The following is a 15,073-nucleotide window of genomic DNA, read 5'->3' on the forward strand; positions in this document are numbered from 1 at the left end:
GAAACCAAGCTGTCAAGCAAAGGATTTTTTTTATGTCTTGCAGGTAGAACTTAGTGATTATGTTTGCATCCCGTCATCATTTGACTCTGTTTCATCTCATCACAAGGATATATTAACACTTGATAACCTGTAGTTGTAACCTTGGAGAAGGCTTTTTCCTCGTGAGAAGGATGTCTGTGTTTATGCTGTAAGGGAGATGTTAATCAGAAATGCTGCCTAAACACAATACTAGTGCTGAAAATCTGATAATCCTTTTTAAGCTGCTTAAGGTGCTAAGGAAAGTTGGGTAATAAATTCTGGCAGTGACATTCTTTGCAAGTCCCTGGTGCTTCGTCGAGCTGTGATAGTCTGATAAAGTAGAGCATCTGATTCTTCAACAGAAGATATTAAAATGACCTGGCTTAATTGATTTTCTATTTATGTCCTGTCGGCTGCTTTCTGGCTAGGAAGTTTTGCTGGATTCTCTTAAGGGGGTGGCAGGGAAGGAGCATGAGGATTCACTTCCGTTAATTTTAATCTTGAAACTTACACTGGCAAAGATCTGTTTAGATACATTTGGACGGGGGTTACTGTTTTTACTGTTCATGCAGAAAGACTGCTTGATGATGATTTTTTTCCTAATGATTCTAATATATTAACAACTTGTGTCTTTACTAACCTGTCTTGCTGTAATACGGGGTTGTCATTGACACACAAAGTTTCACTGAGTAAAATTGGATTCTTTTATTGAATTGAGTCTTTGGTACTGGTGTGAGATTTCTTGCTTAATTGCACAGTTATCCAGTATGTGCTGAATGTTTAAGAAAGTAGGAAGATAAAGCAGTTTTTCTGCAGATGTATATATTTTATCAAGATAGGATCTTCGTCATCCATGAGTGTGTTAATCTTGTGGTCCTGCTTCCTTTTCCTCGCTTACCTCTCCCTCTACCTCTTCCAATCTTTTCTGCACAGTTTGCTTACTTCAGACAACGAAAAGCAAAAGGCGACAACGCGCAGTCGCAGAAAAAGACGGCGAAGAGGAAGGGTTCGTCTGTCCGCCCGCATGACCTTCCGCAGGAAGAGCACGCACTAGCGGCCCAAGGCGCAGCTAAGGGTAGAGAGGGTAAGGCTGGAGATGCCAACCTACTGGAGCTTAAGGCTGGAGACAGCAACCTACTAGAGAGTAAGTCTGAAGACATCAGTCTACTACAGAGTTATGCTGAAGACACCAGTCTACTAGAGCGTAAGGCTGGACACACCAACCTACTAGAGAGTTATGTTGAAGACGCCAACCTACTGGAGCTTAAGGCTGGAGATGCCAACCAACTAGAGCTTAAGGCAGGAGACACCAACCTACTAGAGCTTACGGCTGGAGATGCCACCCAACTAGAGCTTAAGGCTGGAGATGCCAACCTACTACAGAGTTATACTGAAGATGCCAGCCTACTAGAGAGTAAGGCTGAAGATGCCTTCGTACTACAGACAGCAACAGAGACAGAGGTAAATCTTAGTATTTCTTGTGTTTCACTTCACTTGGTTTGCAGATAACAAGTATTCCAGGTGATTTGTTTTACTTAACTGGGTATTAGCTCTCTGGGACTGTCAACTACCCGTCACTGAGAAGTAAGTAAACTGATGTATTTCACTCGTAATAATTAACTCTGTTACAAAGTGATGTTAGTTACTGAAACATCTCCATTATGTGAACTGGACAGTCAAGGAGCTGTCTGCTGTTAGCCTGCTAAAGTAGGGCCTTTCACCTCTCACTGCCATGAAATTCTCTTTGGGCAGACTTCTAGTTGTGTGGCTGTGATTCTGTGAAATGGTAAATCCAGACTGAGAGGCATAGTAGATGAGCAAAACTGCCAGGACCTTAAAATACACAATTAGTTTGGTTTTGTTTCACTTTGCTGCCTCAAATGTGCTTAATGTTTTCTGAAATAATAGAATTTGTCCCAGCCATTGTAAAGCCAGTATAGACCTTATGTTATCTGACAAACTTGTTTAAAATGGGACTCCACTTGTGCATGATGTGTTTCAGTTTTAGTTTTATACCAGCTGTGGATTAGACAGTCATGTCATGCTTTCTCTTTCTGTCTTGTAATAAAAATAAGCAAAATGTAGTTTTGAATAGGTCTGAGGTTTTTTATAGGAACCCAGCTTGCTTCAGAAGGGATTAGCTAATAATAGTTTCACAAGCTCAGAAACTATAAGGCTACTCTTTGGCTATTAACAAACTATCTGTCTTGATCTGGGAGCTTGTTTAAAAAGTAGTTTCCCAGTGCATTTGAGCATGCTGTCTATGTAAAGACTGGTGAGTTTTGGGGAGGCAGTGCCTTCTGCACAACCGGCAGCTTTCCAGCTGTTGGTGTGTCTTCACAACATACAACCAGAGCATCATACTAGTGTGTTTGCAAACCTGCAATAACAGAGGGTGCCATTTGCATGTGTTATCCCACTTTCTGTTGTGAGGGTGTCCATACATTCAGGATATCCTGAACATGTTGTTAGCATTGCAAAGGCTTTTATTAAGTTTCATGCTAAGCTATCTGCACTAAGAGGAAAGCATACAGTGTTTTGGCACTTGACCATGGCCATGCCCTTATTACATTCATGTGAACTTAAAGAAACAAAACAAAAATCATTTATTGCTTCTCAACAGCTTCTGTTCAAATAGCTGCTTTGCACAGCAAATGGGATTGCTTTCTAGGTTATGTGGAGAGGGCATCTCTAGGGAGACAGGAATAATTTGGAAACTACTTTTTGCAGGTTCAAAATACAGGGAGGGCTCTGGGCTATGTGTTTTTAAAGAGTGCTACAGTCATCTTTGTCTTGTTGTGAATTTAGTGAGAAGTAAATATCTTTCAAGATATCAAGCTAAGTATATGCCTCAGAAAATAGGACTGTTTTTGTAATTATCTGACTGATTTTCACGTGTTTGTTAAGTATTTGTAATCATAGAATGGTTTGGGTTGGAAAGGACCTTAAGCTCACCTAGTTCCAACCCCCTGCCATGGGCAGGGATGCCTCATACTAGACCATGTTGCCCAAGGCTCTGTCCAACCTGGCCTTAAACCTTGCCAGGGATGGAGCATTTACCACCATTAATCTCCTCTCAGTTAGTAAACTAATATTTCTTAGTTGATGCAAGAGTGTTCAGCTATATTTGCAAACCCCAGAAGCAGAAGATAAAACATTGAATCTCAATGCCTTAAATTTTTCAGTAGATATTCATAGTAATTTTAAGTTGATTTGCATTTATTTCATTCATTTGACCATGGAGGAAAGCTGAGTTTAGCATTGAAGTCTTTCTCTCGCTGGTATGTTGTGTTACAACATGGACCTTTGTGGCTCATGTGCTTAGGGTGTTTCTCAAATAATTCTGGTTTTCCTTATTTATCTTTCAAACAGCTGTTTAAAATGATGTAGTGTTTGTTCCATTTGTTTACTCATCAGGGAAGTGCTGACTTGTCCAACTAGGATATACTGAATGACCATGTAGCTGAAGTAAGAGTGAAAGAACATGTATTTAGGAAAAGATGCTGATGTATATGTCAAAGAAGAGTATGATAATAGGTTACTAAAATAATTAGTTACTGAGTATTGTTAGCAAATGTGATAAAATGATGCTATTTCACTATTTTACAGTGTAAAACAGGTACTTACATGTACATACATGTACTGGCTGCAAAATTGCTTGCTAATAGCGCTGGTTTTAGTGGAATCACGGGCCTTGTCCAGAGAAATTTGAATGATGTTTTTACTTTAAAAGTAGGTTCATTCCTTAGTTGCTTCATACATTAAAAACAAAAAATTATTTAAAATAAAATACAAGAGTCTGTCTCCTCTGTGAGAATTGTAACTGTATTGCTCCCGAGAAACCACAGGACTGACTGGAGCAGCTTCTGTCTTTGTACCTGTTTTTTGTTTTGCTGTTAAAGGCCATAGAAACTCAGAGTGTGTTGAATATTATCTGCAGTATCTAAGGTAACGTGGTAGTGTGACTTGCCTCAAGAAAGGAGATTTAAATAGTGTGAAGACGGTTGATGCAGTCTCTGTGACACACAGGAACATAATTCAGTGCCACAAGTTGAACATGGATGGGTTTAACCCCTGGTTAATGAGATATACTGTAGCCTTTCATATACTTTAAATTGAAAAACAAACAAAAGACCCAACAAAACCCCTTTATTTGTTTTTGGTGATGCTCAGTTTTCTAGTGGCTATTCTCTCTCCACACCTGTATATTTGCTGTCTCAGGAGCCTTGAAGGAATAGTTCTGTTTACTCACTATATCAGGTCTGCAAGATAGCAACAGTGCTAGGAGGGATTACATAGGTGAAATAGTTGGACAAGAAGGGGAAGCAAAAAGAACTACAAATAAAACCTGGATTTTCCTGAAGTTCAGGGCTTGCCTTGGAGGAGTTGCTCATGCCCTGGAAAAGAAATCCTCTGCTAAATGAAATTTTGGAAAAGAACAAAAATTCTGCATTCTATGGACAATTCTTAGTACTCTTGATAAATATGTGGAAATAGTGAAAATTACTCTGCAGATGACTGTTGGGATTTGCGCCATAAGCCATTGAAAGACAACGATAAAGCCTCTAAATAGCACTTTGGGCATATTCTAAATAAGGCCAGTAATATTTGTTTGTGGAAGCATGTCAACTTCAATAACTGATGAAAGTACTAATACTGTCTTAAATGTTATCTTCTTGGTGTTAGCAAAGTCTTTAGAAAAAGGTTTTAATAATTAATAAAATGTGTTTTAATTTACTCACATGGGGTGAATGTTCTGTTTTCATTTGGAGGGAGGTGGAAAGAAAACCCTTTAGTTATTGAGCTGTAAATCCTTTGCAGAGAAGACAGATTTTGTTCATTGGCCTCCTGTGAGTATGTCCAGTCTTTTGGAAGTCCTGCTTCATTTTGGAGGTTTCACAGAGATGAGTTATCTAACAGAATTGTTAGGGTTGGAAGGGACCTCTGGAGATCATCTAGTCCACTTAAGTCTTTACAGTAACTAATAGTATCTAAAACAGGGTAAGTGTTGTCTGACTTCTTAGGGAGATTCTTACTCATTGAGACGGAAAGACAGAGGGTAAATCTGTGGTAAATGAATACCGTATATTTTATGCAAACAGTGAGACTTGTGTAGGAGTTCTGTCATAAACTTCCTTATGACTGTGAGTATCTTTATGTGTTCAGGTTAATGAGGTGCTGAGGAGTACAAGCCCTGGGAAAAATGAAGTATTAGAAGCCCAGCAACAGATGTCCGTGTTTCAGAACCGTCTCAGAGAGCAAAATGCACATTTGGAGCTGCTGCGTGAGAAAGCTCATGACCTGGAAGTACAGCTTGAGTCTTCTCAAAAGGTAAAAACTGTTTAAAGTGCCTTTATAATTAGGAATTGTAGGTAGTTAGGGTTTTGGTGTGGTCATGCAAGCCAAGGTGGTACATTTAGGAGGAAGATCCTGTAATGAACTTTTAAGTGTGAAGTAGCACTAGTGCTTTAGGACTGAAACTACACTTTTGCATGGAATTAAAAGTTTATTCTTCTGAAGGGAAGCATATTCAGCTAAAGCAAAACAGCTGCTTACAATTTAAGTTTTTTTCTTCTTTGTTATTTAATGAAATAAGGATTTACTTCTGGCTCTTGAAAATTTGCTCATTTGTTGAAATTACTCCATCGATTTCTGTTGCAGAAGGGTTGCTCTTCAACTCTGTTACTCAACTTTGTATAACATGAAGAAATTCCCATCAGAAGCAGGCCCATCTGGTGTTTGTTGAACTGAGACTCTGGCTCAGGGTGCCCAGAGAAGCTGTGGCTGCCCCATCCCTGGCAGTGTTCAAGGCCAGGTTGGACACAGGGGCTTGGAGCAACCTGCTCTAGTGGAAGGTGTCCCTGCCCCTGGCAGGGGTTGGAGCTGGATGAGCTTTAAGGTCCTTTCCAACCCAAACCACTCTAGGATTCTATGAGGCATGTGGGAACATAGCTGACAGGCTTGCAGTGGGGTGAAGGTTGCTGGATCTGCTATGTAAGTGTATAACAATACAGGGTTGTGTGAGCTTGAAACACTGAGATGAGAGATGATGTTAACTGTATCTGTAATCATGATAGTTTCAGATAGAAAACAAAGTAGAAAGCTTATTGTTGGAATATTTTGATATAATCATTCTAGAAACCAGCAATATGAATAAAGAAACTCTATTAAAGTTAAAAACACATAACAGATACTTATTTTTTATGATATGTATTTCAGATCTGGTGATAACTCTGACCTGCTCTAGCGGCATGGTCATAAAGAAAGTCTTTTCTTAGAAACAGTTATGTGAGGATTGTCATTACAAATGTACGTTAAAGGAACAGCCTAAAAGATCTGATTTCCTTTAAGCACATAACCAGCAATGCCATAGGTGGAAGCCTTAAGCTTTTAAGTGAGTCAGATGAGCCAGAATGTGACATGGTTCTTATGCTGGCCGACTCCTGCCTGCAGGAGATGTTTTCTCTTTATAAATGGATGTGAGGTAGAGAGGCATCTGTAGCTCTGTTATTCTTTATTTTAATTAAAATAGCTGAAGTTTGAGACAGCCACTATTTTCTCTCTTTTTGGACTTAGTGGCACATCATTTGTTATTGCTTAGGCAATTTGATATTTGTTACCACAGTTTTTCAGTAATCCTTTCAGCTCTCAAGGATGTGGTTAAAAATCCTGTTGCCTAGGCCAATGATACATCCAGCATTTAACATTAGATATTATTTAGGAAGATAAATTGAAAGCATGAGGCTTAAGGAAATTAAAACATATTTCAATGGCATATTTAATATGCAATTTATTTATTTTTTTTTCAGAATACCAAAGAAAATATGTTTGCCCAAATGGAAGAGAATATGAAAGATACAGTGCAACAGCTACACAAAAGCACAGAAGAAAAGGAACAAGATATTGAAAGTCTCCAAGATCTGCTGGCATCAGAAAGATTTAGCTTGTCTATGCTACAACATACCCTTTCTCTCCGGGACTCAGAAATAACAGGCTTGAAAAATGAAATAGCTTTATCGAAAATGAAAGAACAACAACACATTGAAGAATTGAAAATCAGTCATGAGAAGGATATTCACAGACAGTTGGAGAACTTGAGGGCAGAGCTGGAGAAGTGCCACAGAAGAGAAATTGCAGAAGCCAAGCAGGTATATGAAGAAGAAATGATTTTAAAATATAAGAATGAACTTGACAAGTTAAAAAAAGAACTCTGTGCTCTGAATTCCGAAGAGCATGTTCAGAGTTTGAATAGCATAATAATTGACTTAAATAACAGCCTTCATGAGTCTGAAATTAATAAAGAATCTTTGAGAAAGAAACTTGAGAACCAACAGGAAGACTTCCAGAGAGAAAAATCTGAAATTGAGACTAAATACAAGGATTTAATTGATGGGCTTAAGTTGCAGCTTTCTGATGCAGAAGAGCAGCTCAAGGAAGCTGAGCAATATAAACAAGAAAAACAGTCCTTGAATGGAGAGATTCAGAAACTGAATTCTTTCATCAAGGAATTAAATGAGAAGCAACTTCATGAGGCTGAAAACACTATAGACGTAAGGCAAAAGCATGATGAAGAGATTGTTTCCAATAAAAAGTTAATGAAATTGAGGGAAAACCAGACTTTGCCAGAGTTGGGAGCAGAGCTTGATGAGATGTGGAATAAAGCACCCGAGTTGACAGATGAAGATGAGCTAGTTCATGAAGAACTAGAGTTCCAGCATGGCTTTGGAGTAGACTCCTCAAGGGATCAATTAGTAGAAATAAAGAATTCAAAGATCACAGAGAATAATGAAAATAGTGAAGGTGATAAACTGTCTCAAGAACACTTGCCAGAACCGGGGTTTTTCAGTGGTGATGAAGGTATATTGGCTAAATACCTCATCTCCACGGAGACACCAAGAGAGTCGTATGCATCCAGCACTTCTGAAGGCTATGCCATTGAAGAAGGTAGGTGCAGTAGGTATGGGTTAGACAGTAGTGTGCTTCTAGAAGCCAGCAGAGACTTTCTATCTCCATTAAGCTTTGGCCTTGACGAGGAAAGACATCCTAGTGATTTGGCTCAAGAAACATTTGAAGAGACTGAGGTGAGTGCAAAAGCCTTTGTTTCATTTTTGTCAGATAGCTCCCTGCACCAAAGCAAAATGAGTGACCATGATGTTGATGTAAAGGGTGATGAGACAACCAGTTTAGCAGAGAGATGTCTGAAGCTAAATGAGCAACTCCATGAGAAGGAGTCAGCCTTGAAGAAATCTTATGAGGAGATCCAAGAAGTTGTTGGGAAATGGGAAAAAGTAATGGCAGAGCTCTCTCAAATGCGTGTGGAACTGGATGAGGAGCGTGAAGCACGGATCTGTTGTGAGAAACAACTTCTTCAAAAAGCAGAGAAGGAGAAAGAACTTGAAAACAAAATAATGTTTCTAATTAGGCAGCAGGGCGAGGATGGAGAAACTTCAACGCAAGTGTCAAAATCCTCTACTTGGCAAGAAATGATAAAAGACCTCCAGGAGGAAAGAGAAATGTTGATGGTGCAGCTGCGAACTCAGGAGCAATTAGTGAAAGATGTTCAAGAGCAGAAAACAGCTTCTGATTCTGTAACAAGTGAAGTACAGTCTCTTTTTGGACGTCAGTTAGCTGCTTTGCAAAGTCAGAGGGATCAGATGCAAAGCCAGCTTGATGCTCAGAAGGCTAAAAACCAGACAATAGCAGAGATGCTTGGTCAGAAAACTATATCTGAAGAGACATTGCTAAAAGAACAGGAGTTGCTCAAAGCTGAAATAAATAATAAAGAACAAGAATTAGCACTCTTATTGGAGGAAAAAACAGCCTTAGGAGAGAGATTATCTGATGTGGAGGTGGAGCTAATAAAAGCAGGAAAAGCACTAGCAGACAATGCTAGCATCATTGAGGATCTTGAGAAAAACATACAGGAACTTAATGCTGAAGTGAAGAACCTCAGAGAAATACAGGAGTATGAAAGACTGGAGTATGAGGAGAGGTTAAACTTCAGCAACCTAGAAATCCATAAACTTCATGCTGAAATAAAGGCCAAAAATACTGAATACAGTGAGAATAAAAGCCAGTTGACTGAAGAAATTGCCCATTTGAAGAAGGCTCATTTGGAGCTTGAGGCTCGCTTGCAGGAATCCTTTCAGTCTGCACAAGCTGCAGAGGAGGCACAAGCCAAGATGGTGAAACATTACAGAGAGGAAATGGATAAAATGGAGACTCAGCACTGTGCTGAATTAACTAAAGTGAGTTTGACACAGAAGAAAGAGGTAGGAAAACCAAGAGGGAGGCTTGGGGTTTCAGAATGCTTAAGGTAGTCATTGTAAATGTTTGTATGCCTGATTGCAGATAGAAGAATTAAAGGCTGAAATAAAAGATAAAGTAGAAAACCAGCAAAAGTTGGAAGATGAAAGGAAGGAACAGATTGCTTTAATAAAAAAGGTAAATGCTGTAATTGGGTTGATTTCAGAGAAGTAAACTCATTTTGTGTTGTTTAAGCTGTATAAATGTTTTAGAGATGCCAGTATCTAATGATTGGGTTTTTTTCCATGGTGTCTTTGACTTGGGGTCAGGAGAGGGGAGAATTCTGGTTATTTTGTTGAATCAAGTTCTTCAGCTGAGTGTTCTCTGCAGGTACATGAACGAGAGCACGATCGTGAAGTCTCTGAGCTGATCACTAGACACGAAGAGGAAATGGAGAAGCTTCGTGCTGAGCTAAATAAAGAACAGCAGCTCCTGTTGGATGAACTTCGGCAGCAAATGGCAGCCACACACAAAGCAGAGATTGAGCAGGCTCAGCTCCAATCCCAGGTGAAATACAGGAGCACAGGAATTACTGCAGTGGTTACCTGGCTATTGCAGAAGAAGGGCCCTTGGGTTTTGTGCGTACAATGTGAACTCCTTTATGTAGTGCTACCATTGAAGAGTTAGGAGTGGTGGGTGGTAGTAGATATTTTCTACAGGAGTTCTCCAGGATCCTCACTGCAATTATATTTTAATGTTGATTTTGCAGAAAACAGGATGCTGAAATTGATGGGTTAAAAAACCAAAATAAAATGACAACCAAAAAGCCCCAACACCAAAACCAACCAGCCCAAAAAAAAACCCCAAAAGCCCAACTCTGTCACTTTTCATGCCTTGATAAGTTTAATAAGTGAATTCAAGCAAAATACCAACCCCCTCCCACTTTTTACTTATCCCACTAATGTAATCAGGAATGTTTTCTTGCTAAACTCAAGTATATAAACCTGACCTTTTCCTCTGAGTGTTTACTGGGTTTTTGAACACTTCCACTAAATGCAAACTGGAAATGGGAAGAAATGCATCCAGTGTTGGGTCTAATTACAAGATGGCGTAGTGTTTAGTTTATATAAGAATTGAAAAGTTTGGTTGGTCTATTTTCACTGCCATTTCTAACTGTTGGATATTTAACATCTTTTTTGATGAAGCATGATGAATTTTATTTCACTTTTCCAATACCACTTCAGAAATTTGCTTCTTAAATTATAACCATGAGCACATATGAGGAATTTTTCTTAATAGACAGCAAAAGGTTGGGGTGAGCTTGTGTTCTGATCTGACGTTCTGAGGAAGTGGGCAGACACAAGATATTCGGTAGGAGATGAAGTTAAGAGGCAGGCAAGGAAAGCATTTTGCTTGGAAAATGTTATACAAATCTTACTGTAATAAAAAGCAGCTTATTTTCAGGGTTCTGTCTTCAAAAAACATTCTTCTGCCATGACGAAACACTCTCCAAGTGCACAAAAGCAAAACTTACATGTGTTAAACTGATGGTGAAAAAAGTGAATGTATTTCTTTAGAGGGGAGGGAAAAAACCTCTTTCTTTTTTTCTCCATTACAGACACTGCACAGCCTTGAACTGGAAGCTTTACGTCTAAGCTTAAATAACATGCATACCTCTCAGCTTGAGCTTACCCAATCTAACTTGAGAAAAGAAAAGGAAACTGCCCTGGTGGAACTCCGGGAGATGCTCAATGATAAACGTGCTCAAGAGGTAGCAATTCTGCAGAGCCGCCACCAGCTGGAGTGGGAGAAGATTAAAGAACAGTGTCTGAAGGAAAAAGAAGACCTAAAGTCAAAGCATCAGCAAGAACTAGGTATTAAAATTTGGGAATAATGGACCAGACATTGAAACCCCATCCAATATTTGTCTTCTTCCGCAGGTTCCTGTCTTGGTATAGAGCTGGCATGTTAATACATTAATATGAATGTAACCACTTAGGAGTTCTTGAATGTAGAGGCTGAGAAGAAGAACTCTCAATCAGATGGTGAAAGAATCCTGGTGGGGAGTTGTGGGTACTGTTACCTGGGGGTCTAGAGGAAAGACATTTCTCCTCAGAGAGGCGATGACTGGCCATGTCCCAACTCACCTGAATGGTGGGACACTCTTGTCACTTAGATGATACTTCTTTCTCTACTGGACCATTAGCTGGGTAGCTGGCACCATCTCTGAGTTCTCATTTCCCACTGGAACGCTTGAAATAAGGTTGCAAGCTAAGGCAAGCTAAGGTACTTTGAAGCTGTGAGAAGGGAATTGATAGGCCCTTGCAGGGTTCCTGCAGACCAAGATGGGTGCTGAATAAGAAGTTGGAATCAGTCTGGGGAGGAGCTGGGAAGGAAGAACCCATTGGTGTCAGTGATAACAGACCAGATAACAACATCTGTCTTGCAGTCTGTTTCTTAGGCATTCTTAGAAGAAATTTGAGGAGAGTTTCCTTCTTGCTGCTGCCTGGGACTCTTTTGCTGTGTCTCTGGAGACATGAGATGATTCAAACACTTCAGAGTGATGTGCACTGAAATGCAAGCATTGATAGGCATTTGAATGTATATCTTTAGCATTAAAGGTGTGGATTTGGATAGAACCTGCTACCTTACGCTGTTGCATGTCTATCCCTGTGTTTGATGCTGAAAATGGTAATCTCATCCATATTTCTACTTGTCATTTAATCATAACATTTACTGTAAATTTATTAATAAGTATTTTATTTCACAGTTGATCAGAGAAAGAAAATAGAATTGGAAATGGAAGAGAAACATACCCAGGCATTAGAGGTACAAATTCCGTTCTTCATACAAGAAAAAGATAAACTCCTTTCAGTAAACTAGAGATGGTAGAAGTCCTGTGTTCACTACACATTTATTGTTGAGGACAGATAAATGGAGGAGAAAAGTACTCATTTACTAAGTGTGTTTGCTTTAATAATGCAAATCTTCCTCTCTTAGACTCTCAAAAGAGATTGGGAATTGGAGTCTGATACACATTTAAAAAACACGGTTGAAGAGCTGTCTGGAAAACATCAGACTGAAATGGTGGAACTGCGGAAAACTCTGGAAATGGAATTAGAAAAAGTCAAAGCAGAGCTGAGTGTTCTTTCTCTGGAGAATGAACAGTCTAAAAGTAAGTGCCATAGCGTGGGAAGCAGTTGTATTTATTGAATGATGGCAAAGCTAGCTAAGTGTTTTTAGAACCTGTACAAAAAGCAAATGTATCTGTGTACTCAAAAACTGAGTCAATGGCATAAGCCTCTCTTGAAAACAGGATGACACATGAACAAGCTGCCCAAAGAGGTGGTGACTTCTCCATCCCTGGCAGAGTTGAAGGCCAGGTTGGACACAGGGGCTTGGAGCAACCTGCTCTAGTGGAAGGTGTCCCTGCCAATGGCAGGGGGTTGGAACTGGATGAGCTTTAAGGTCCCTTCTAACCCAAACCAGTCTGTGGTTCTATGTAAATGAAAAATTGTTTAAAGCCTAGTTAGTTGTCTTGTGCTTTGACTTCTATAGGATATGAGATAGACTGTGTTTTCCTTCAAGCATATTAAAAGGAGGTACTTTTTTGCTTCCAACTGAAAACCAGCTTTGGCAGTGAATTAATCAAAATTCTATTGATTATTATCAATAGAAGCTTCTTCTAACAAAAAACCCAATAGGTTTTCACTGGGACTAGTTAAAATTTAATGGAATAGCAGCTTTTTTTAGGCACTGTTCTGGAAGTGACCTGTAACTGAGGTTTTCATTAACTTGAAAAATGAAATCTGAATGAGTACCTAGTGAGGTACATCTGTTTATGCCTTTTGCTGAGGTACTAATAGGAGATAGAACTAGGAAAAGTTTCTGTATATCTCAGAATCTGACATGTTTCTTGAGACAGTGGTTGACTGCCGTAAGAGTGTCAGATTTGCTGTCAGTGATGGCATGAGTAGGAGCCACAAGATATGGTGTGCCAAGACGTGAAGAGAGATAGCTGCTCAGGTTGCCTAGCCTCTGAGGCACTATGCAGGTGAGAGACATGGGAAATGAGGAATGTGCTCTAGGGCACCTTGCTTGAGCATGGAGGGTGGACTAGATGACCCCTTCCAACCTCAACCATGCTGGGATTCTGTAATACTCACTACAGGTAAGTGCAAATGCAGTATTTAAGGGTGGTGGATGATGCTGGCAGGCAGGCAGCAGGACCAGGTTTCAGAAGTGAAGAGTAGCCTTTTTGTCCTGCCAAGAACTGGATGCTTTCACAGTGTTTGGCTCACCTTTAGCTGCTGTGAGGACATGCTTGTTCTTCCCAGCCTGCACTAGCTTTAGTGGATTTCCCTGAACCTGTATCATTAAGATCTGTTCTGTGAGGATACCATGGCATCCCTTGCAGCTCACTGGGGCTGAAATGTGGTCACTTGGTTGCAGATTCTTTCTGTGCAGGTCAAGATTTGTTGACCGAATGAGGTAGTAGCACACTTACAGGGTTCAGAGAGTGCTCAGTGCTGAGGTAGAGCATACTTGGTGTGAGCTTTCCTAGTCCTTCCTGTTCACCTCTGCCAGCTGCTGAGCATGGTCATAGGAAAAATGCGGTGTTTGTAGGATCTAAAGATATGCTTGATTCCCTGTATGTGGGCTTCATGTTCAGGATGTTTGTTATGTATGCAGAGAGCAGATGCTCATCCCTCCAGCACTGCTGTTGGGTTATCTCTTGGCTAACAGCATGGGATGCAGAGACTGGGAAGCACTGTGTGGAAATGTTTGACTTTCAAATACTTTACTCGTCAAGTATTTAGTGATACCGTCTGAGCCACCATTCTAGTCTAGAGACGTGCATTTCTACTTTAGTTGCATTAAAGTTGTACAGGTTATTCAGTAACTGGGACGATGGTGTAACAGAACTCACTTTTGATTTTAGTAAAATGTATAGAACTGGAGGAGCAACATGAGTTAGCCATTGTGGAATTACAACAGCAGCTGCAGGCTGAACATAACCAACTCCTAGAAAATATGAAGATGAAAAGCCAAGAAAAAGAACAGAGTCTTCAGAAAGAGGTAAGAAATACTAAATACTCGTTTAGAGTGTTTGATGCTATATAGCAAAAACTAGACAATGTACACATCATTTTGGTAACTTGCTTGTATTTAGGGATTTTATTGACAAACTAAAACTCATGAAGTGGGTAAATACTCTGGGATTTTCTAGTCATTCAAAATCTTTTGAATGCAATTGCCTTTGTGCCATTTGGTGCTTTTTCTTCCTCTGTATTTATAGGCTTCATTTTCTGGTTCTTGTGTTTCATTTTTATATAGCTAATACTTTATTTTTGCCCCTGATGTTAAATATGGCATCAAGAATAAATTCCTCTCTCTGAGGAGTGGATCTAACAGTCAAGTGCTACTCAGCATCTCTGATAGCGTGGATGTGAGGAGCTGAGATTACTGCTAAGACTTTGTACCTATTTCCGACAGAACTGTCGGTGCTTATCAGATAAGCAATTAGAACAAAATTGTTTTAAGAAGTTGAGAGGTTTTGGTTTTTTAACATGTCTTCTGTAGCTGGAGAAACTTCAGGTCATGCATGAAGAACTCAAGACTCGTTCACAGGAAGAAGTCAGGCACCTTTGGTCTCAACTTGATAGTACCCGAGCAAATCGACAAGAGCTAAGTGGTAGGTTCAAAACTGATGCACTTTCTTTTTTGCCTCTTCTTCATATAGAAGTACACATTATTGGCACAAAATACTTGTGCTCATGTACCAGAACACACAGGTAGATCACAGTGT

The 15,073-nt window shown here is 39.7% G+C and overlaps 1 protein-coding gene across 1 annotated transcript in view; it reads left to right on the top strand.

The window, feature by feature from the left end:
* Positions 1–951: 951 nt before the first annotated feature.
* Positions 952–15,073, top strand: part of PCNT (pericentrin) — a gene marked incomplete at both ends in the record, with an annotated part of 63,993 nt that continues 49,871 nt past the window's right edge. Inside the window, 10 exon segments of the mRNA XM_010024988.1 lie at positions 952–1,479; positions 5,185–5,349; positions 6,828–9,290; positions 9,370–9,462; positions 9,655–9,831; positions 10,883–11,138; positions 12,035–12,093; positions 12,265–12,439; positions 14,207–14,343; positions 14,848–14,963. Of these exon segments, the coding sequence (XP_010023290.1) occupies positions 952–1,479; positions 5,185–5,349; positions 6,828–9,290; positions 9,370–9,462; positions 9,655–9,831; positions 10,883–11,138; positions 12,035–12,093; positions 12,265–12,439; positions 14,207–14,343; positions 14,848–14,963 (4,169 nt within the window).

This window comes from Nestor notabilis, unplaced genomic scaffold (genome assembly GCF_000696875.1).
Source record: "Nestor notabilis isolate BGI_N333 unplaced genomic scaffold, ASM69687v1 scaffold15592, whole genome shotgun sequence".
Classification (NCBI taxonomy): Eukaryota; Metazoa; Chordata; class Aves; order Psittaciformes; family Psittacidae; genus Nestor; species Nestor notabilis.